This window comes from Esox lucius, chromosome 11 (assembly GCF_011004845.1).
Source record: "Esox lucius isolate fEsoLuc1 chromosome 11, fEsoLuc1.pri, whole genome shotgun sequence".
NCBI classification, from domain to species: Eukaryota; Metazoa; Chordata; class Actinopteri; order Esociformes; family Esocidae; genus Esox; species Esox lucius.
This window is the reverse complement of record NC_047579.1, coordinates 16,764,868-16,788,393: the sequence shown is the minus strand read 5'-3', so window position 1 is coordinate 16,788,393 and position 23,526 is coordinate 16,764,868. Positions and strand designations below refer to the sequence as shown.

Below are 23,526 nucleotides of genomic sequence, written 5' to 3'. Positions count from 1 at the left end.
GGAGTCGCCTAGTCAAGGTCCTGTCTTGAACCCCATTAAAATGCTGTGACTTAAACTCCTCAAATTCTAAGCAAATCTGTTTAACAATAGAACCGGCAGACCTTTCAGTCCCCCAGTATCCACCAGAACCAACGCTGTTTGGCATCATTAGCATACGAATCGTCCCTATTAGCACATACATTCTCCTCCACAGCATCATCAGACAGCCACAGTACCAGTTTATCTACTGTGTTGATATCAAACCACATAGAAAATACAGTAAACTGTATAAAAGCAATGAATTACAGAATTCTGTTGTATTAATTGCCTAATAACATTAAAGAATACAAGAATGTGGTTGTACTGATTCTTGAAAAGATTATTTCAACTCAGACTACTGAATAGTAACCTACACCACACTTACATTAACCACAGACTAATCCATTAGAAGTTTGCTTTTATTTTAATGTTATTTTGATGATGTTGAAGGTAAAATAGTAACATTATCAATCAATTTGTGAAGATGAGGATTTACACATGATTAGCCATATATACAGGCATAAAGCAAGGAAACTTGATAAACATGATTAATTACAAAGGATGAATAACACAAATAGCCATATTTGTGCCCATTAATGCTATGCATGTAAACAATTTCAAATAATGATTTACAGTAGCCCACAAAACGAAATATGCTGTTTTAGTGAAAATTCAAAGACAGATGATAGGATGTTTGATATTTTGTTTGAATTGGTGTTGAATTGTTGAGGATATTGTTTGTTTTAAGTTCCAATAACAATTAATTTGTTGAATAGTCAAGGATACATTCCCGTTGCACCTTAGAGGAAGGTCTCACTGACAATGGCTCCGCGTTCACTACGTAGTTTTTCACTTATTACTGTTTAATTTGTTTATTGGGGGTTCTCCGGAGTAGTTAGTGTAGGGTATATTGTGTCAGAATGGTGATTTATGGCCCTAGGGGGCGGGACTTCCATATTGATGTGACAGGTGGGCGGGACATCCGGTTTGCATGGGTGGGACTTCCGGTATGACGTATGTTAGGGTGGGACTTCCTGTATGACGTATGTTAGGGTGGGACTTCCGGTATGACGTATGTTAGGGTGGGGTTTCCGGTATGACGTATGTTAGGGTGGGACTTCCGGTATGACGTATGTTAGGGTGGGACTTCAGGAGTGACGTATGCATGTCCGGTGACTTTGTGATTTATGATTAGATTGATGTGTCAGTGTTTGATGTTTTACAACGTCTGATTAGCAAACCAGACAAGTGTTATAACAGGTGGGCTATGTTTGATGATTAACAAATGGGGCTTAGGGTTCCGGAATGTTAAATTCCCAGGCAGTAAATAAGTGTTGTGTCAGCGGTAAGTTGTTTGGTGTACAGCAAATGGTGTTCGTCAAATATAAAACCCTGGTGTTTTATCTTCTGACAAGTGTTGCAACAGCTGGCATACAAATGGTGTTTGCTAACTTTTCATGTTATATGGGTTGACTGGCGTGGTATGTGTATTTAAACCACGCTGACATCGGGGTTGGTCATTCAGTCTTGCCTGAGCGAACTTACCTACACATTACAAAACATGGAGGATTGTGCTGCTATCAATGTTTTGGGTGAAACACCGGTGAAAGCTAACAGCTTAAACGCAGCTCAGCGATTTGGTAAGAAATTGCTAATGGACCGCAGAGATGCAATCAACATGCCAGCCCCGAAGAAACCGATGCAGAGTTTAACCCGAATCCATCAATTACACCCGGATATGGTGGCACAGGAGTGGAAATTGGACGATGGACGGATCGGGGGATACATCTTCAACCCAGAGCAACCAGAGGTTGCATTTTATGAATTACCCGAAGGCCAAGTGTTTAAGGCTGGTGTGACTGATCAAATGGTTTTTAATGCCAGTTTATGGGCCACCTTTCGAAAAGTGTTTTATTTGGGGCCAAAACAAGGCCCACATAATACAGTAGATGTACTGTTTAAAGTTGTCGAGGGGCTGAAAGAGTATGACTCTGTCAGATTGGAGTTATTTCCGTAAAATATCAGCGGGTTAGTTTGTGACTGCGGACTGATCGACCGACCTAAGACCCCCGAAGCCCCGCCTTAAGCCAACACCTTCATCAGCACAGCATAAAAACCGACAGACCGCCGGTGACATTCAAGCAGTCGGAAGATTTTACGAAACATGTCTCAAGATTACAACCAAGCGGTGATTGAAGAACCCAAAGCTGAGGACTGGCTGTGTGACGCCTGGGATGACAACGCTGAAGCCTTCTACGGAACCCCTGACCCAGACAGCTCGATTCCACCGGCATACCCAACAAGAAACTACCATTGGATTGACAGGGTTGGTGATCAACTAGGTCCTCTTAACCTGTCATACCTTTCAAATGCTAACAAGAGTTATCACAAAATGGACAAACAACTTGCACCAAAAATTTTAAAGATCATCAAAGCAACAATGGGTATGATTCTGGAAAACGTTGTTGGGGCTATTCTACACAAAGCATGCATCGGATGCGAAGTGGACCACCCGAGCCAGACAAGACATTCATGTCTCGAACCGCCTGAATATTTTTTTGAGGCCCATTATGATGACATTGTGGCGACAGTTTTAACACCGCGACTGAAACATGTGTTGGTCAAGGCTTTGAACGCATCTGGTTTTCACACACTGATGACTGATGTTCACGAGGCCGCTGAGAACTTTCTGCACGAGCTCAAGTTGGAGCCGAACATCACACAGAGACTGAGTGAGAACAGGGATGAGTACATGGACAAATTTAATGAGGATGTTGTATGCGACGCAGCGGGGTCATGGTATGATGAAAGCAAAGAGTCTGTTGTCTAAGGCCAGGGTAGCTTCAGTTCTCATGTTAACATGTATATAAACAAAGACTATGAGAAATCTGAATGTTTGTGTAACTTTTCTGAATATATTGGTTGTGTAATTTCAAAAACTCAAATAAAACATTGTTAAACATGTATTAATTCTCATTATTGCTCGAACACTCTACGATGTCTGAACAGGTTATGAAAAGTATTTACTATGACCCGGCAAACCCTGGTGCTTATGTGGGTAGAGAGGGTTTGAAAAGAGCATACTTGGAAAAAACCGGGGAGATCCTCAAAAATGGTGAGGCCGATGACTGGCTGCTCGCCCAGGATACATACACGCTACACAGGCCTGTAGCTATACATTTTAAAAGAAATAGAGTTATTGTTCATGATATAAATTCACAATTTCAGCTGGATTTGGTTGACATGAGTGCTTACAGCGTGGAAAACAATAACATGAAATTTATGTTAACATGCATAGATGTATTAAGCAAATACGCATGGATTCGCGTGCTGAGAAATAAAAGCGCTATAGAGGTAAAGCGAGCATTTGAAGACATATTAAAAGAAGGAAGAACACCACAAAAAGTCCAAACGGACAAGGGGAAGGAGTTTTTTAATTCACATTTTGAAATGTTGATGAAGAAGTACAACATAAAACATTTTGCTACAGGAAATGATTTCAAAGCGAGTATCGTTGAGAGGTTTAATAAAACAATTAAATCACGAATGTGGAGGTATCTGACAGCAGCCAACACCCACCGCTATGTTGAGGTTATTCAAGATTTAGTTCGTGGGTACAACCATAGCTACCATCGGTCTATTAAGATGAAGCCTGCTGACGTTTGTGAAGAAAATGTTAGATTAGTTCTCAAGAACCTGTATGGCACAACATTAACGAGAAATGGTAATCAAAGCTACAAGTTCCAGGTTGGGGATACAGTGAGACTCTCAAAGCTGAGAGGTGCGTTTACAAAAGGCTATGAAAAAGGGTACACAGATGAATATTTTACAATAACAGAATGCATTCCTCGGGTACCTCCTGTATATAGAATAAAAGATTACGATGGTGATGTGATAGTTGGGACCTTTTATGAACAGGAATTGCTGAAAATAATCGTGGCCAAGGATAAAACTTTTAAAGTGGAAGCAGTTTTGAATGAGAAAGTACAGAAAGGGAGGAAAATGTGTCTTGTGAAGTGGCTAGGTTGGCCTGAGAAATTCAACAGCTGGATACCATCGTGCTATACCACTAAATTTGCCAAAGGTATAGATTTGAAAGGCGATTGGGAAGTATCTTTGATAGAGTTCCAATACCCGCATACGTGGAATACTTTTACACGGGGCGAAAACGCATTTGAACTACTTGACTTGAAAAACGACAAAACTTGGAAATATGAACTCGACACCGGTTATTACAGCAGCATATTAAAACTAATGATAGAGCTCAACAGTCATATAAAAACACATGGTTTATCGGTGGGGTACGATGAATTTAAAAATAGAGTGTTTCTAAAAGGTGAGCCCCAGTTTAGTTTGAAATTTAGTGCAAAACTGGAACAGATATTGGGGTTAAAACCAGGCGAGCGGTGGTCTGCCACATGGTACGGAACATACCCCACAGATATTCTGGCGGGGTTTAACACCCTATACATCTACACAGATATAATTGATTATCAATGTGTTGGTGACAGTCATGTCCCACTGCTGCGAACTGTACATATTACAGGGAGAAAGAATGAAGTTGTCACAGTGACGTACGACAAGCCACACTACGTACCTCTTAGTAAGAGACAATTTGATGAGATCTGTATTGAAGTAAAATCTGATCAAAACCAGCTGGTTTCATTTGTAGTGGGGAAGGTGATTGCAAAATTACACTTCAGACCCGTCAAACAATCTTTTAGAGTTTAAGATGCAGCCGCAGAAGCTCTATGATGATCCTCAAAGGTATGTTGAATACTACACAACACAGGCCGGTAACGGTTTACCAGGGTATCATGGTAGCTCAGCAATGTATGGGGCCGGTCTAGGGGGCCTTTTCCGAGGGCTTTTCCGGATGGCAATACCTTTGTTGAAGCGCGGGTTCTCCATAGCAAAACCACATCTGAAGAGTGCGGCTAGGAATATAGTCGGCGATGTTGTCAACAGTGTTATGTCACGACAAACAAAACAGCAGGATGGTTCTGGATTAATGGTTATGTCTCGAGGTGTTAGAAAGAGACCACCTGGTAGGCGGAGCCTACCCAAGAGTAAAAAACACAAGAATGAGACAAAAACAAGAGCCAAGGTTAAAAGAGGACATTCACCCCGGAGGACACTCAAAGGGAACACGACAAAGCTGATTAAGAATATATTTTAGAGAGATGGCACTCCTACACCGTATGTCTGGCGATTGTATGAAGACAGAGTTGGATTTATTCACAGTTCCATTCACACAGACATCTATCGAGAAAAATACATACATTGAAATACCGACCCTATCAGCAATATCAGACGCAGCCCCTCTGGAGTTCTTTATTGCAGGAAATGGCGAAGACTACGTTGATCTAAACAATACTTTGCTGTACCTACGTGTAAAAGTCACTAAACCGGACGGAACTAATATTGATGCCGGAGCACATGTTGGGGTTATCCACTTTCCGATAGCCACCCTATTTTCACAAGTGGATGTCTCCTTGGGTGATCGTTTAATTAGCCAGAGTAGCAACACATACCCCTACAGAGCCGTTATAGAGAGCATTCTGAATTATGGATGTGATACATTAAAGACACAGTTTTCAGCTGGGTTGTTTTACAAGGATGCTGCAGGTCACATGGATGTTACGGACCCTGCAGGTGAGAACGATGGACTTACGAAAAGGGCAGCCTATTCGGCGGATAGCACAACATTTGAAATGATCGGCCCTGTTCATAGCGATATCTTCTTTCAAGAGAAACTTATGTTAAACGGCGTTGACATAAAGGTTAGGATGGTGCGCGGTAAAGATGAGTTCTGCCTTATGGGGGTCGGGGATGTGCGTTATCGTTTGCATATACTATCAGCATCACTATTTGTCAAGAAAGTGTCTGTTTCGCCAGCCGTGAAACTTGGACACGCTCAAGCGCTACTCTCAACCAATGCCAAGTACCCAATTGAAAGAGTGTGTATGAAGACATTTAGTTTACCGGCTGGGGGTCGTGTTTGTAACCAGGAAAACCTATTTTTAGGACCTCTGCCAAAATGTATTGTAATCGGATTGGTGGACAATGACAGTTTTACCGGAAGTTACACAAAGAATCCATTTAATTTCAAACATTATAATTTGGAGTTTATGGCTATGTATGTGGATGGTCAGCAATTTCCTAGCAAACCATTCCAACCAAATTACACAACAGGGTCAGCAGTGCGTGAATTTTACCAATTGGCCTTAGCTTCTGGAAAACACCTAAAGGACCAAGCCTTGGCTATTGACAGGTCGGACTTCTTACACGGCTATGCCCTTTATGCATTCAACTGCGCGCCAGACGAGGAATGTGGTCAGCACATATCCTTGATCAAGTCAGGGAATGTACGACTTGAGATGAGGTTCAGACAACCACTACCCCACACAATTAATTTAGTTGTTTATTCAATCTTTGACTCCATTATTGAAGTGTCAAACCGGCGACAAGTCATGGTTGACTACTATTAGGAGAACTGTGTGGAAATGAATACCGCAGAGTTGACCAGTGTGGTGAACCAATTTTCATCTAGGACCCATTTCTATTGTGTGCTGGCAAGTGACCAACTACCTAGGGTGCCTGTCCGAGATGTTGCATCAATGATGATTGTTAATACACACCCAAGCAATCAACCGGGGGAGCACTGGCTGGCTATTTACATAACGGATGATGGCATTGGAAGGTTTTATGACAGTTTTGGAAACCCCCCGGATTTTACATATTTTCCCAAGTCAATCAAGGCCTTTCTGAAAACCTGTGAGAATGTGGAATACAGTTCAAAACAAGTACAGGACCTGGTTTCAACCACGTGTGGACAACATTGTTTGTTCTTTCTCTTTCTAATGACAAAAGGTCTGAGTTATAAAGATTTTATGTCTTTTTATGCTGATGATTTACGAGAAAATGATGCCCTAGTCTCAAAGTTTGTAGCTAAGATGTACCAGAGTAAGCGTGATAAGCAAATGTTTAATTGCATACAACATGCTCAATCTTGTGAAACGTTTAATTTGTGCCATGGTTGTTGAAGAAATAGAAAAGCCAATCACGTGTATGTCAAATTTATTATTAAAAAATAAAAACATTTGTAAAACCACATCAATGTTTACATATTATTTTTCATACAACATTTATTCAAGATAAAACAAACATACAATGTATCACAAATAAAATAAAAACATTAAAATGGAATGGGGTCCGTGGTATGAGGTTCAAAGAAAGCTTTGGTTGTTTGAAAACCAGTTGCTGGTGGTGTGGCTAAATCATCCATTGTGTCACCAGACTTTTGTTTATACAAATTGATTTTACGTCTTACATGCGCATTTGGAATAGTTGTAAAAGGCATGTTGAGACATGCCATGGCCTCTAAAAACACACCCCACCCCAACGGTCTTCTATCGTCAGCAATTTTATTGGTAGCTGTCACACTTTTAACAAGATCCAATAGGTGCGAGCCCTTGATTATCTCTCCTTTGAAAACAAATTCACCATTTGAATTCCATGAAGTCAAATCTTTAGACCTGTGCATTCTATTAAGAATATATTCAACATTCTTTCTACGCTTCACAGGCACATTATCCAAAATTTCATCAACAAGGTCAACATTTCGGTCAACAGTTTGCTTATTCTCAGTCACGTTTACTACAGCAGACCCGGTCTCAGACCCGGGTAGACTTAAAGTCAGGGTGTTTGTATCAAGCTTACCCTGGCGCACAACAGTCAAAAATCTTTGTAAAATGGCAGAGTATCTTTTAGCTTTCTCATGTAAATCCATATCAGGCTTCAACAGTATATTGCGAATCGATGAGTCCAAATCATTCTCAACAGATTGTCTTACATCGGTGCTAGTTGTTTTGGATTCTCGCAGTTTTTCCAACTGATGTTGTGGCACCAGAAACATTTTCTGAGCATGCTCCATGTTGTTTAACCCTGTCTCGATGCAATTAGACTGGTTAAGAATGGAACTGCAACGCTTAGTAACGGCAGTAGAAAACCTCCAGATTGGTTGATGGTTTTTCTTTTCCGTGCAACTGAAGTGTTCTTTCTAGACATGTATATAATTTTGGCTTTTTGTCTCTTTACTTTTCGGAGCTGCGACTCGGTTAAGGGTATATTACCGCGCCTTAGATTAAGCGCTATTTCACAGAGTGATAGAATGAGGTCGGTGGATGCTGATTCTAAAATAACTTTTCGTTGACTTGCCGGTGCCTTAAATATCATTTTCAAAAGTGGTAAATTTCTACGAATGCGTTTAGACATTATCAAACTTTCTTAGGAACGTACACGACAGGCCAATCCCCTGAAAATAACCCTGTTCTCAGACGGTAGTCTTCTGGTGTTGTAGCTTTAAAGTCAACAAGTAAATAACCAAAAGGCGGATGTGTTGCATCTTTAAAACTCTCCATGAAGAATCAAGAAAGACCGGGGTATATCTGTCTGCCTAAAATACTAATCTGCTGATTGTCGCGGGGGTTTTTAAACAAGATGAGGTAGTTTGTGTTCAAGTTAATAGTTCTACTAGATTTGCCTTTAACAAACATGTTTTGGACGAGGTAAATTGCACTCAGGTTACGGTGGTGTGAATATTGTGTGAAAACTCTCTCCATCTCCAAACTCTCTGATGCACTTTTCATTAAATCGTCAATGATTAAAAGGTTGTTTTTCTGAATCGGTAGCAGATTGTCATCACACAGCGATGTTGGTAGACCTTCTATAAAATGTATCTCCCTTACTTTCAACAGTTCGTCATACAGCGGTTGCCAACATGAATAAACCCAGACAATATTTTGAATTTCTTTGGAGAATACAACCTCTGCATTATCCAACAACATCTTCACAAAATATGTTTTACCAGAGTTACTGGGGCCACTAATGACACAGCTGAACGGGTGTTGTAGTCGCGGGTCAAAACCGCTATCCATCCTAGACTGTGGTTTAGTACCCATAAGGCCTTGTGCTGTAATCAGGGAGCAGTACACGCTTGTTGTACACAACTCTGAAACGCTTAGACACTACTCGGTTTTTCAACGTGAATGTTCTTTATCTCTAGCAATTGTGTCTGCATTAGCAAGGACATGATCATCATCACCGCCCTCACCCCGTACAAAGTTGTCAACCAGTCGTGTCAGCGTCTCCAAATTAACAATGGTTGTGTTGTAGCTGTTGAGCGTAATGCCTTTTGCTTTGAGACAGGTCAGACCTTTAACGGTTTTGTAACCATATGTCTTTGGCCCACCACTAACAAATTGAGCTATGCTGTCACCATCCGGTAACTCATCGGTCAAGTCACCCAAGAACGGGCCCAGTGGGGGGACCCAATCCCCATGGCGTGTGACAAAGATCACGGAATCAGTGTCTGTGTAGAGTACACGTCTATCCAACTTTTCCAAGAGTGAATACAACTCGAGTCTAGCATAAGCTGTTGTGAACGCAGCAATAAATATGTTGCCGTTACGTGGTTTGATTGGTGTCTGTTTTGTGTAACGCCACTGTACCATCGCAACAGTGTCTGAGATGAACGAGAAATAACCAACATCTATTTCACTGGAAAAAAGGTAGTGGCTAAACTCCTCGGGATCTGTAATTAACATTGTGTTCATAAGGTTAGTCCGCTCACCCATCTTACCCCAAAGACTATTCATTGCCAATTTAGCTAAAGATCGCCTAGCACTGTTTACAACGTTTTCCTTGTCAAGCTGCACACCCTCCTTTTCATGATATTCACGGATATACCGGTCTTTAGCCTCATCGTCAACCACAGATGGTGGGAAGCCACTAGCTTCCTGCTTGTGCTTCAGGAATGTTCTCATGTAATCAGCAAAAAGATAATCTGATGTCCTGGTGAAATCCCAGATTTCAAATATTTCCACAATGCGATAACCCTTCTCAACAGCTTTAACCAGCTCAATAGAAACCCAGGTACCGGTTAAAGATCTTTCTGAATCAGTATGTGAACAATCAGTTACCTGGTTTTCAGACTCTGCACATAATCTACACAATGGAAAGAACAGCTTACCGCCAACCCTGTGTGGTAAAACGGGGTGATAAAGGCCTTTCGATGGACACACTGTAGCCTTAACAATACCAAAGTAGTTGTCTAGTGGTTTGAAATCTCGAAAGATTATGTCTGGATGTCCAATCTGATAAGTCTTTGTCTTGTTGCAGAATGGGTAAAGACTACAGACATCATTATACTGAATAGTCTCCCCTTCTCGATCCGTAAACTTCAGATTAATCGCATTAGTATGACCACCAAAAAGAGCATCCCGAGGGTCAAGGCGCTCTGGAGAACCAAAGGTCTTCAAGAAAGCTTTGACATCTGCGGATGTGTTTTTAAGCCGGTTCCACTCACACTCCCATATGTATTGAACATGTACGTTGTGTTGTTCTTTCAAAGCCTCTAGCTTTGTCAACCATTGCTGGTGCATCAAACCATACTGAATCTTTGTCATTGGATTGATGCTGGTTGAACAATGACACTTTGGGTGACCGTGCCAGAAACAACCTAGAAATTCATAGACCGTGCTAAAACCATCAAGTTCAGCATAACCATCAACGTAGTAGGGACCGATTTTCACTTCACCCCTGTTCAGGGCGTGCTGTATTGATATATTCTTATCGGAGGCCACATATTCAAGCCACTGTATTGAGCTGTTTGAGAATGTCTTCTGACAACGGTTGTAGTTGTCAGAGGGGACCAATGCAATGGTGTCCTTGGTGAGGAATCTGTTGCAAAAGACTTTCATGCAAGCCGAAGCAATCGTAATTGACCGGAATGGGTCAACACCACCACACTCCAGGAACTCGAGTCTGTAGCGCATACAACCCTCTCTCAATATGACCACATCATTCACGCAGTAAGCCTTTATTTCATCCTGCATGACAAAGGGGTCTGCGGAAACAGTTGCATACCATTGCAGAAACTCATCTTTTTCTTTAGCCATCATGGTATTCACACCATAGTAATGCGGTTCCGGATGGGGGCCAACATAGTTCTCATTCTCCTTGATGTTAAATTTGTAAGGAAAGTAGCCTTTTTTCGAATCCTTAAAACCCATAGCACGTGGCAAGGCTGACAGCTTCATAGGTAGAAAGCAATGACTATCAATGTATCTCTGATTGAATGTGCTGTCTGTAAAAATCATGAGCTTGCTACCATTAGCAATAAGTGTCGTGCCAATACCATTGTTAGCAAGGTACTGCATCAAGATGTAACCATCGAAACCTTTAGAGTTGTGTGCTATAAATGTGTAGTCATTATATTTCGGCTGCCTAAACTTTTGAAAAAAAGCAGTGACACAACCATCTCTGGCTGAACACCACGTCTTGTTATCAAAGCTTATTGCACACACAAAATTTGCAGTGTGTACACCATTCACCGGATTGGCAATAGTCTCAAAATCATAAAATATGTAGCGCTCACTGGGGTCCTCGGGCTTGGAGGGTTTTATAAAACACTGATGATTCATTTCAAAAGCCAGATCCACATTACAATTGGGGCACATGTTAGCAATGCACCGGTGTGCTTTATAGTTGGTAATACTGACATTGTAATAGCGACCACAATCGACACAGTATTTCTTCTGGTCACACCTGCTAACCCAACGATCCACACTTTTATGGTGCTTCAAACGTTTATGCTGGCTATAACAAAAATCTGAATAACATATCCTTTTACAGTCAGGGCACTGCTTTGTGTTACGGGGTTGGGTATGACAATCTTCATGAAGACAGACACTACAGCTATGTTTACAACCATGATCACCACGTGTGTTGAAACCGGTATAGCACCAGTCACAAACATAAGACACACCCAGAAAACCCTTCAGATTCATGATACCGTAGAAATGGTTATCGTGTAAGTACATAAAGACAGTTCTAGGGTGGGTTTCCTTGCTGTTTTGAAACTTGGTAAAGTGACCATCCCGTGTTCGGTGAAAGACAACAATTTTACACCCTGTAATTTCTTCAAACCGAACAATATCTGTGAATGACACACATTCATCTAACGCTAAACCAGCCCCCTTATGTAGCTCACGACCACTAACCAGGGCCTCGGGATATGTGTACTGCGGGTTCAACATACCCATCAAACAAACAGAAAAACACGTAGAATCATTATTCGCAGCCACATATAAATGTCTTCTTTTTTTATTGATAATCTGATCTATCAACAATGTTTGAGCTTTACGTCGTGGGGCACCACCCTCACGGTTTTTGACAATTTGTACCGCCAGTTCTAGTGATTCATCAATCATAATCTCGGCATTACTCTGCATAACACTTTCAAGTAAATTACCAAACGTGCGTTCATTATATTCATCCGCTCTCATGGTCACATGTACGGGATCTATCAGAGATTCACCAATCAACTCAATCTGCAGACGATCACCGGGCCCTAGTACAAAGTCTGAGGCTCTAACAATCAAAGTGTCCAAGCCTGCCATAATACTTGTGTAGAATGTGCCAAAATCACCAACTTCACCAGTATTTTGTAAATTTATCAACTGTCGTAATTCAACATTGTCAAACGCATTACGCTGTATAACTCTAACATCGCCATCACTGCACTGAGTTTGCATCAGAGAGCTCGAAGAAGTGTCAACTAGATCGTGTGAAAAATGGGGGCTACTAAGATCGGTTAACAAGCCTTGTATCTGAGGATTATTGTGCGCATCGCTGTGTAACAAAGTAGCGGTTGGTTCATTTGTATTTTGGGGTATGGTCGATTGATTATTTGTAGAGGTCGTTGGCTGTTCCGTGTCTGGACTGTCGTTAGCATTATCTTTCGCCATTTCTCTGGTTTAACGTGTAAATAACAATCCACTTTTCAGATTTAAATATTCTAACTCAAACACACATTTACATACAGCGCAGTTTTGAAGAGTTGGCTGTATTACCTTCAGCTTTCAAGCCTGAAAGAAAACAAAAATCCCCTCACGCTGTGCAGCCACAAGGAAGGGTGTCCGTAACTGACCCCATTGTGGTAATGTTCTTTGTATCATCACCCAGCTGTCCTCAATCTGTTGGGATATAGAATGTTGTACCAAGGGTCAGTATGCATAGTCATAATTGTTAATAACACTTTAGAACAAGACTAAAAATGTCTGTAAATAATTAAACTTACACAAAGTATCTGCTCAGGTTGTGTAAGATCACAGTCTGGCCACCCAGTCCAACTGACGCAGATGCCGGTCACTTGAACTAAATACAAATAGGATTAACAAGCGTATACAGGTAATTAAAGCTGATTAACAATAATGTCAAAAGTCTACTTACCAAGATTTGGAGGTCCAAAAATTTGTTTACCAAACACGGTCGGTGTTCAAATCCGCTCAACCTAAACCGGAGATTTAAACAGGCAACATGAAAGACAGCTAAAAATGAATGGATTGCGCAATCGTAAAATTGATTTACAAATTCTTAAAAAGTTGCATCACAATTCAAATAAATTACTTCAAATGAAATAACTTGTACTTACAACAGAAACGATATACTCCACGCTTGAAACCCCTGCTGTCTTTTGCGGATGCTGCGGGGTTTAATTACTGTCTTCACATCGCAGCCGGGGCTCCTCCAGCAAGTCACGCCTCTTAACTTTGTCATTGGTTACATGTCATCGTTCTTCACGTTAGATTCAAATTGTGTTAGAACTATACATGCTGCAATGATACAAATTCAGGATAAAACTTAACTATTTAGTTCAGATTTTTGTAGCCACTTGGCAACCAAATATATTGCTATATCACGTCTGGTAGAACAGCCGTTCTCGTTAATTTTCGCGGCTCAGCCGTGACACACGTCATATAATTGTATATATTAACGATAAACTCATCTGCTTACATATAAACGCTTGCTATTGTCGCCATATCGATATTATTCAGTTCAACATTTAACAAACACAGGACCATGATGCAGCAATACAAAATCAGATTTCACGAGTTGTTCATTAAGAGAATGCACCACATCTTCACCCGGAAGTGACAGCATAACCCCATACGAACACAAATACTATAGTATTTTTTTTAACCAACGTTTGCCTATTATTGAACATTTCTACCAATGTGTAGAAAACAATCTTGCGTTGATATCTGTTGTACAATTTCAAAAGACGCCTTTACGAATGTTTTAATTACCTGAAATAGCCTATCCTTACTTGTCAACGAGTCCCCGTTGTTCATGCAAATTTATACGCGACCTTGCTGGTAACTTTGTAACATTTTGCCATATAATGCAACTTAGAAGTTAATGCTGACTTAACCATTTTTATTACAAAACTCAACATTGCTCATACATACACTTGTTTTTATTTATAACAATATTTTAAACCCCCCCAACCGCTACACAATCAACCTTTGCGAAATGTGTGGTTGGCCCTGGGCCATGGATGCTCCTTCAAAATAAAAGCATTGCTCATCCAATGTTAATTTGCTGTAATTCTGTGTTGGACTACAAACCGTGAGACACGGGATGGTTTCTAACCTGCATATACTACAGTTTGTATTAGTGGTTATTTAGGGACCATTACTACTGGGCAGATATAACCTTGAAGCCCATCTCTTGTTAAAATGAATATTGGGCTGAAAACTATCCGAACTCGTAAGTCCCGTCCCACCCCCTTCTTTATATCTTACAGAAAAACTCGTCTCTCACATGTAACTCTGTGTTTGTGGAAAAACACCATGTTACAACCACATTGCAAAACATGGAAGTTTACATCTGTACCACAAGGCATTGGAACCCTGGCCCCCTTTTGTTTAACACCAAACACCATACCGCTGACACAACACTTATTTACTGCCTGGGAATTTAACATTCCGGAACCCTAAGCCCCATTTGTTAATCATCAAACATAGCCCACCTGTTATAACACTAGTCTGGTTTGCTCATCAGGCGTTGTAAAACATCAAACACTGACACATCAATGTAATCATAAATCACAAAGTCACCGGACATGCATACGTCACTCCTGAAGTCCCACCCTAACATACGTCATACCGGAAGTCCCACCCTACAAACCGGATGTCCCGCCCACCTGTCACATCAATATGGAAGTCCCGCCCCCTAGGGCCATAAATCACCATTCTGACACAATATACCCTACACTAACTACTCTCCGGGAAGAGAAACTGTATTGTTATTGTTAGTATTATTAGGGGGTTTCCGGTAGGAGAACCCCTAATAACGCCGCCTTTAAAGTGTCCGGGTGAAACAGTATGCTATTTTTATTTACCCGCCACGGTGGCCGGTAGGTGAAGCGAGTTTACCCGCCACAACACAAAATCACCCGCAATTGGCTGGTGGCGGGTGCTAATTTCCATCCCTGGACTGAACTATGACTTCACAAATGTAGCCCTTTATGCTAACTCAAATGAACAATACACCTGTCTGTTTTTTGAACTACTTCCCATGGTGTGTACCATATTTTTTATTCCTATTGTTTTTACTTTGTTGCTTCCATACAGATAGTCTTTTTCATACAGTTTATCCTGTTCCTGGGGAAAAACTTGCTACTTGCTAACATATCAAGAGTGTTTAAGGTGTGTTAGCAACATTTTGAGTAAGTTCGAATAGCTTCGTACTGAGGGTAGCCGCCATTTTATGTAAATTGTGAATTAATATGTACGCAGTTCATAATATATTTTGCGGTGCTCTTTGTATAATGTGTTTCAAGAACTTCATTGACATTTGTAATAAATGTAGCTATGGTTTACCAAGCTAAAAGTACTTAGTGCTTGACAGTCATATTTCATTTTTTTTATTTGTTTCAGTGAATTACAGTGTATGCTGTTGTGACTTGAATAAGCCTTGTACCCTACAAAACTACCTATTTCCTGTAGATCTTAGTGTTCTATAAAATGTGGTACTGTTGTAAAATGGATTACAGTAAAGTTTTCAGTGAGGAAACATCACCGTATCACTTTTGTGATTATTTCTCCCCTTTTTTCAGGGGCGTAACTATTCCCTGTTTGTTTTTTGAACTAGTTCTAAATGGTGTGTAGTATATTTCAATTCCTGTTGTTTTTATTTTGCGTCATCTACAGTTTCTACAGTGTTTTTTAATTCTGTTTCATTGTTTCATACACATTTTTACTCTTTTTTGTACGGTTTCTATGGTGTTCTATGTCCTGTTGTTTTTATTATTTAATTGTTTAATAAACATCTGCTTCCCTTTATGCTCATTGTGCTTTGACTCATACATCTCCCCATATAGTGTGATCAGGAAGAATATGTTGAACAATGACATTTACATTGTCAATAATACAATGCTTCACAAAAACATCTTGCCCTCAATGTATATCTGACACAGTCTCATTCTGTTAGTGTACCCCACCAGAACATTTTCCTATACTCACCATATTGGAGGACACCGTCCATTGTTGCTATGAAACTATATTATTGTTTTATTTTTGTTCATGCTGTACTGTCGCTCATACAGTATGAACAACTAGCACTTTTTGAAATTAGTTGATCACTGAATACAGAATTCCTTTGTCCTTCCGCCGATTTGTTTACCATTACGCCGACGGAGGAGAAAGTAGAGAGGCAAACGTGTTGGTAACCTACAGTGGGGAGAACAAGTATTTGATACCTGCAAAATCGGCAGTGTTTTCCGACTTACAAAGCAAATACATGTCTGTAATTGCATCACAGGTACATTTCAACTGTGAGTGACAGAATCTAAAACAAAAATCCAGAAAATCACATTGTATTTAATTTGCATTTTATTGCATGACATAAGTATTTGATACATCAGAAAAGCAGAACTTAATATTTGGTACAGAAACCTTTGTTTGCAATTACAGAGATCATAAGTTTCCTACAGACTTTCAGTTCCCTCCAAAGATTGTCTATTGGGTTCAGGTCTGGAGACTGGCTAGGCCACTCCAGGATCTTGAGATGCTTCTTACGGAGCCACTCCTTAGTTGCCCTGGCTGTGTTGGGTCGTGGCTGGAAGACCCAGCCACGACCCATCTTCAATGCTTTACTGAGGGAAGGAGGTTGTTGGCCAAGATCTCGCGATACATGGCCCCATCTATCCTCCAATCAATACGGTGCAGTCGTCATAACCCCTTTGCAGAAAAGCATCCCCAAAGAATGATGTTTCCACCTACATGCTTCACGGTTGGGATGGTGTTCTAGGGGTTGTACTCATCCTTCTTCTTCCTCCAAACACAGCAAGTGGAACAAAAAGCTCTATATTTTTCTCATCAGACCAACTGACCTTCTCCCATTCCTCCTCTGGATCATCCAGATGGTCATTGGCAAACTTCAGCACTGGCTTGAGCAGGGGGACCTTGCATGCGCTGCAGGATTTTAATCCATGACGGCATATTGTATTACTAATGGTTTTCTTTGAGACTGTGGTCCCAGCTCTCTTCAGGTAATTGACCAGGTCCTGCCGTGTAGTTCTGGGCTGATCCCTCACATTCCTCATGATCATTGATACCCCACGTGGTGAGATCTAGCATGGATCCCCAGACCGAGGGAGATTGACCATCATCTTGAACTTCTTCCATTTTCTAATAATTGCGCGCCAACAGTTGTTGCCTTCTCACCAAGCTGCTTGCCTATTGTCCTGTAGCCCATCCCAGCCTTGTGCAGGTCTACAATGTTATCCCTGATGTCCTTAAACAGCTCTCTGGTCTTGGCCATGGTGGAGAGGTTGGAGTTTGATTGAGTGTGTGGACAGATGTCTTTTATACAGGTAACAAGTTCAAACAGGTGCAGTTAATACATGTAATGAGTGGAGAACAGGAGGGCTTCTTCAAGAAAAGCTAACAGTTCTGTGAAAGCCGGAATTCTTACTGGTTGGTAGATGATCAAATACTTATGTCATGCAATAAAATGCAAATTAATTATTTAAAAGTCATACAATGTGATTTTCTGGATTTTTGTTCACAGTTGAAGTGTGCCTATGATAAAAATTACAGACCTCTAAATGGTTTGTAAGTAGAAAAACCGGTAAAATCAGCAGTGTATCAAATACTTCTCCCCACTGTATGTAGATATTGGACAAGATACTCCAATCCACCATTAGTGAGTATTTTACTCACAAATGTTCAATCCCTGGACACATTTTTTTTTTACAAACATCATGCACGGATTAACTTTTAGAAGGACATTGCCAAATATTGTATGCTAGCATTTGTAGAGACCTGGTTGTATTCTACAGTGCCTGAGTCAGGCATCAACACTGCTGGCTTTTCTATCTACCGGCAAGAACTTCAAAGTCAGGCAAATGTAAATGCAGTGGGGTTAACTCTCGCAGGGGTTCGGATGTTGCAGTTCTTTCAACACACTGTTCACCAGACCTGGAGCTACTGACTGTAACGGTACAGCCCTTCTACCTTCTATAGGAATTCAGCTCCACTATAATCACAGCAGTCTATATACCCCCACAGGTGGATAAAACGCACACGGAGGTGGACCTACAGTGAGGGGAAAATTGTAAAATATTATGCTATCTGTCAAATTCATCTTTAACTTTGTTTATTGTGTGTTTTGTCTCTTTTTTGGCAGATTAATTACACTCAAAATACAACTGTAGGGAGGTGGAGCGTATGTAACCATAACTATACAAATTAAAAGCAGACACAAAGACCTTTTACACCTAATGGACAGTGAAAAGGCAACAAAATGAACTGATAAACAAAAGATCCACAAGGCCTAACACAGAGAGGAGTTTTGGACAAATACAATGTCATTTTCGCCAAGTGACTTTGCTACAAAAACAGCACGCCTTTGGAGATCTCTCCCGGGGGTTTGGTGGGGCAAACGAGTTGATTTCAATGCCAGTGCATAGGCCCTGACTTGTAGTCTAAGCACATGCATTCTTCTTCCATAGATAGGTAATATTAATCAGCTATAGCAAAACCAAGATTTTTTTGAGAAATACAACATCATTTTCGCCAAGTGAACAGGCTCCAAAAATGGTGAATCTTTGCGGGTCTGACCCGGGAGTTCTGATAGAGTAAATGGGTTCATTCCAATGCCAGTGCATAGGCCCTGACTTGTAGTCTAAGCACATGCATTCTTCTTCCATAGATAGGTGATATTAATCAGCTATAGCAAAACCAACATTCTTTTGAGAAATACAACATCATTTTCGCCAAGTGAACAGGCTCCAAAAATGGTGCGTCTTTGCGGGTCTGACCCGGGAGTTCTGATAGAGTAAATGGGTTAATTCCAATGCCAGTGTATAGGTCCAGACTTGTAGTTTAAGCACATGCATCATTTGTCTATACGTGACATGAAAATGATATTGAAAAACCGAGAGTAGTTCTTAAGAAAAAAATATGTTTTGCCTAATAAAGTATTATTATGTGTATTATTAACATGGTATCAATATTTCCATTTTTTTAATTTTTATCCCGGTTATCATGAATACCAGTATATCAGGACACCCCTTGTAGGCATTTGGCGGTTCTACTGTGAAGTGTGGAAGGAAGTGTGAGTCCATGTCTGTTAGGGTCTCCAGTCTATCTGTGTACTCAAGGATTATAGCAGAGATCCAACAGAAGACTGGTATGTGACACTTGATGTGGAGGCTCCTTGACGTCTTTATGTGTGAGATGATTCTGATGGCCAGGTCCACATCACTGAATCTCTTCCTGAAGTACTCCTCTCTCTGTAGGTCATTGAACCCTCTCACCTCTGTCACCTGGTCAACCCACTTGGAAGGGATCTGATTGGCTGCTGCAGGTCTGGTAGTTATCCAGAGGAGAGCAGAGGGAAGCAGATTTCCCTTGATGAGGTTTGTCAGCAGCACATCCACTGAGGTTGACTCTGTGACATCACAACATCGCTTGTTGTTTGACCATATTTGATGGTCATCCAGACCATCAAAGATGAACAGAACTTTATTTTTGTTGTAGTTGGAGATTCATGCTATCTTGGTCTCAACTGAAAAATGATCGATGAGTTGAATTAAACCAAGTTCTTCCCCTTTCATCAAATTAATCTCACTAAAAGGCAGGGAAAATACAAATTGGACATCCTGATTGGCTTTTCCTTCAGCCCAGTTCAGAACTTCTGCACAGAGACTTTTCCCATTTCCAGTGACACCATTTGGCAGCACAGTTCTGATAGGTTTGTCTTGTCCAATTATGAGTTTAAAGATGTTGTAGATCTGTGTAGATCTTATTGAGTGTTGGGTTCCCTTGTTTAGCGGATCCCTCAAATACAGAAATCTCTTCTGTATTCTTCTGATTTGAGATCATGTTTGCAAATCATAGCAAGCTCATCTTAACCTTTTCACGCGTGAGTTTCAAATATTCCTTACTGACCCCCCAGCGTGAGTTTTTTTGCACATGACTTCAGTACTCTCCAGCATTTGAACTCACGCCAGCATTTGAACAGTCACCTTGCTAGGTAAGGAACACTACATGCATTGCATTGCAAGCTTCTCTCGTTGACTCAAATTCTAAGAGCTGCAAAAGTTGGTTGATTTATAACTGTAGCTAGCTAGAAAACGTCAGCTAACCGCTAGCAAACGTCAGCTGCCCGCTAGCTAACAAATCGTGACCAGTAATTCAGTGCAGTGAAAATGAATAAACTATATAAAATGCATACAACGGGGAACGTAACTTCTAGAAAGTTTTTGCAATGGTTTTGATCGGTAGTAGTCGCTAATAGAATTCGTTTTTGTGTATTAGTGTTGGCTGTCTGTTGGTACGTAAGTAACACTTCTTGTCCCGATTTGAATGCTTTCTACCTGGTTAATATCATTGTAATTGTTTCAAGACCATACTATCAGGAAATAAAGTTATAAACACTGTTTGAGCTAAATGTGAGTAAATAATAGAGCGGTTTTACCAGCCATTGTTACGTTACTTGTAGCTAGGTATGCTAATGGTGCGTTCTAAACATGACGTTCTTATCACACCGGTGTGATCGTACGCTTCAGGGACCACTCTAGATTGATCACACCGGTGTGATCGTACGCGCCAAAGGGTTAATGAATAAATATCACAGATTATATTAATGATGTCTCTTTAAATGCCTAAAGTATTGTATTAATTAATAAATAACACAGAGAATATGAATGTTCCTTTAAAGAATGACAGTATTCAGGCACGTGCACAGGTAAGGCTCAGTGACGCGTCACTTCAACACATCATCCACCCGTGTGAGCTGACAACTCCGCCCACTTTCTCAGATTCAACACATGCCCCACGGAAGGTCTGTGCACTGTGCTGACAGTATTGTATGATCTCTGTCTCTTCTCTTTCTTTCTTCTATGTTAAGTTATAAAACACAAAAAAAGTTGTTACATGTTGTTTTTTGGAGAAATATATATATCTCTTACTTCTCTCCAGTGTGTCAGCAAGCTCCTTCTGGTTCATGTTCTTCCTGTCTTTGGCACTGCTCTCCTTCTCATCCGACTGAATCAAAGTTAATGAAATATCAGAGCAATATTAAAAAATTCATGAATGACTCACAGGTGATCTTTAGTTGTGGTAAACAGTAAAAAGTGTACATAACAGGACCACATACACTGTATTTGGAGTACAGGTCTGTTTGATGACTCTGGACAGATTGACCACTGAGAATCTCAGACTCTGATCTCTCCTGTTGGTCTCTGTGGAAAAAATATGACAGAACATCTACAATTTACAGAGTGTGAAAAAACATGTAAAGCAGCCAATTGACCCAGTGTCTCCCTCTGCTGGCTTTGACAAGATCAACATCACTGAGCAAATAAGAATCAAAAGCAGCATGTTCTTCAGACATATTGGTTGGCAACACCAAGAATAATAATTAATACAAAAAACAGGTCTGCTTATACATGAAGAAAAGCAAATGCCCGCAATGCAAATGCCATGAATATCTAACAATAAACCAAACCTATGTTGACAGAGACAAACATTATTTATCTTTACTGAACCCAGACGGGGAAACATCTATCTTAAAACTAGAGAGACATTTACTGAAGTAAATCTAAGGGGCTTGCGAACTTGTTTACATTAAAAACATTAAAGACTGAAGTTGGGAAATTCATTCCATTAGAAATAATGTTGGTTTGGTCCCTCTAACTTCATTGGTTTAAAAGAAATAGTATTACATTCAGTCAATGGTTACTATGTAAATAACATTCATTTGGTTATACCCGATAAATGATTAAGAATTTTCATTTGTATAGCCTAAACATGAAATAAGAACGTGGAACAGCCACTAGAGCCAGTAGCTCCCTCTGCTGGCTGAGAAGAGACCAGCACCACTTACCAGTTACAAACAACTTAAAGCAGCTCATGTTCTTCAGACTTACTGGTTGGCAACACTGGGAATGATAATTTAATAAGAAAAACAGGCCTGCTTATACATGAAGAAAACAAATGCCCATAATGCAAAATATGTAACAATAAAACAACCCTATTCAGACTTTGGTGGGTTTTTTAATATAATGCATTATACTGCCATTATACCAGCTTCATTTAATGGATCTTAATGAATATGACACCATACCTGGTGGTATTTATCATAATTGTTACCATCATAATTGTTAATTAGTATTGTGCCTTAGAACAGCTCACGACCCTACCTGTTGTCATGGCGTCAGATAATGGGGAACCAGATAAACAAATAAGAGACAATATTGACACTCACTGATCATGACCCCTGACTTCTTCCTACCTTTGTTCAGTAGAAAAGTCTCCCTCTCTGAGGTTTAAAGGAGGATCCATAGACCTGCCACTCTTCATGGACACACAGCTGGGTACAGGGGAGGCTGGTCTCTTCCGCTGAATTGGGCTTCAAAAAAACAGAGACAAACATTACTAATCTATGCTGAACCCTGGTGGGGAAAATTTTAAAATTTAAATTTTCATCTCACATCTTGGCGCTGCTGTCAGGGTTTCTCTTCTCTATCTCCAAAGACAGACTCGATTTAGAGGCATTGCCCTTCCCTCCCTCCTCAGAGAGACTCATTTTAGAGGCAGTGCCCTTCTCTCTCCGCTTAGACCTGTAAACATCATGGAAACACACTGCCTGGATCAAGACTGTAGAATAGATAGAAACACAATCTAGATTATTAGACATTAACTGAAACAAAGTATCTTCAGTACACACATACCCACCAAAAACAGACATGGACAGAACTCCAGAGGGCTGTACTATGAAGGGAGTTTAACCAACTCAGATTTAACTTGGGGTTATCAATGAAAGTCTGGGTTGACAAACTCTGATTACTTAAACTGGTGTTAAACGGTACTACAACGGTGATTAAGATATCGGTTAGTTGATTCAGTGTGAACAGTTTGTGTACGTTCACTTAAAAGGGGTGCTTTTGGCCACGCAGGCTGAGTTTTTGCATGATGACCCATGCTCTATATTTGTCCCCATTTATAATGTCAGGATATGACAAGTTTAAAGAAAAGTTAACGGCTAAATCTAACACCCTGGCAACCAACAAAGCCAGGGAGACATTGGCAGCACATTGCAGACAGAGTAAATTCATGAGAACAATGTTCCTGTCATATGTTCTCTATG

The 23,526-nt window shown here is 40.5% G+C and overlaps 1 protein-coding gene across 1 annotated transcript in view; it reads right to left on the bottom strand.

Annotated features, from left to right (window-relative positions):
* Positions 1–23,526, bottom strand: part of LOC105006816 (protein NLRC3-like) — a 925,414-nt gene that overhangs the window by 2,454 nt on the left and 899,434 nt on the right. The window contains exon 8 of the mRNA XM_034295272.1: positions 21,347–21,422. Within this exon, the coding sequence (XP_034151163.1) occupies positions 21,347–21,422 (76 nt within the window). The remainder of the gene's footprint in view (positions 1–21,346; positions 21,423–23,526) is intronic.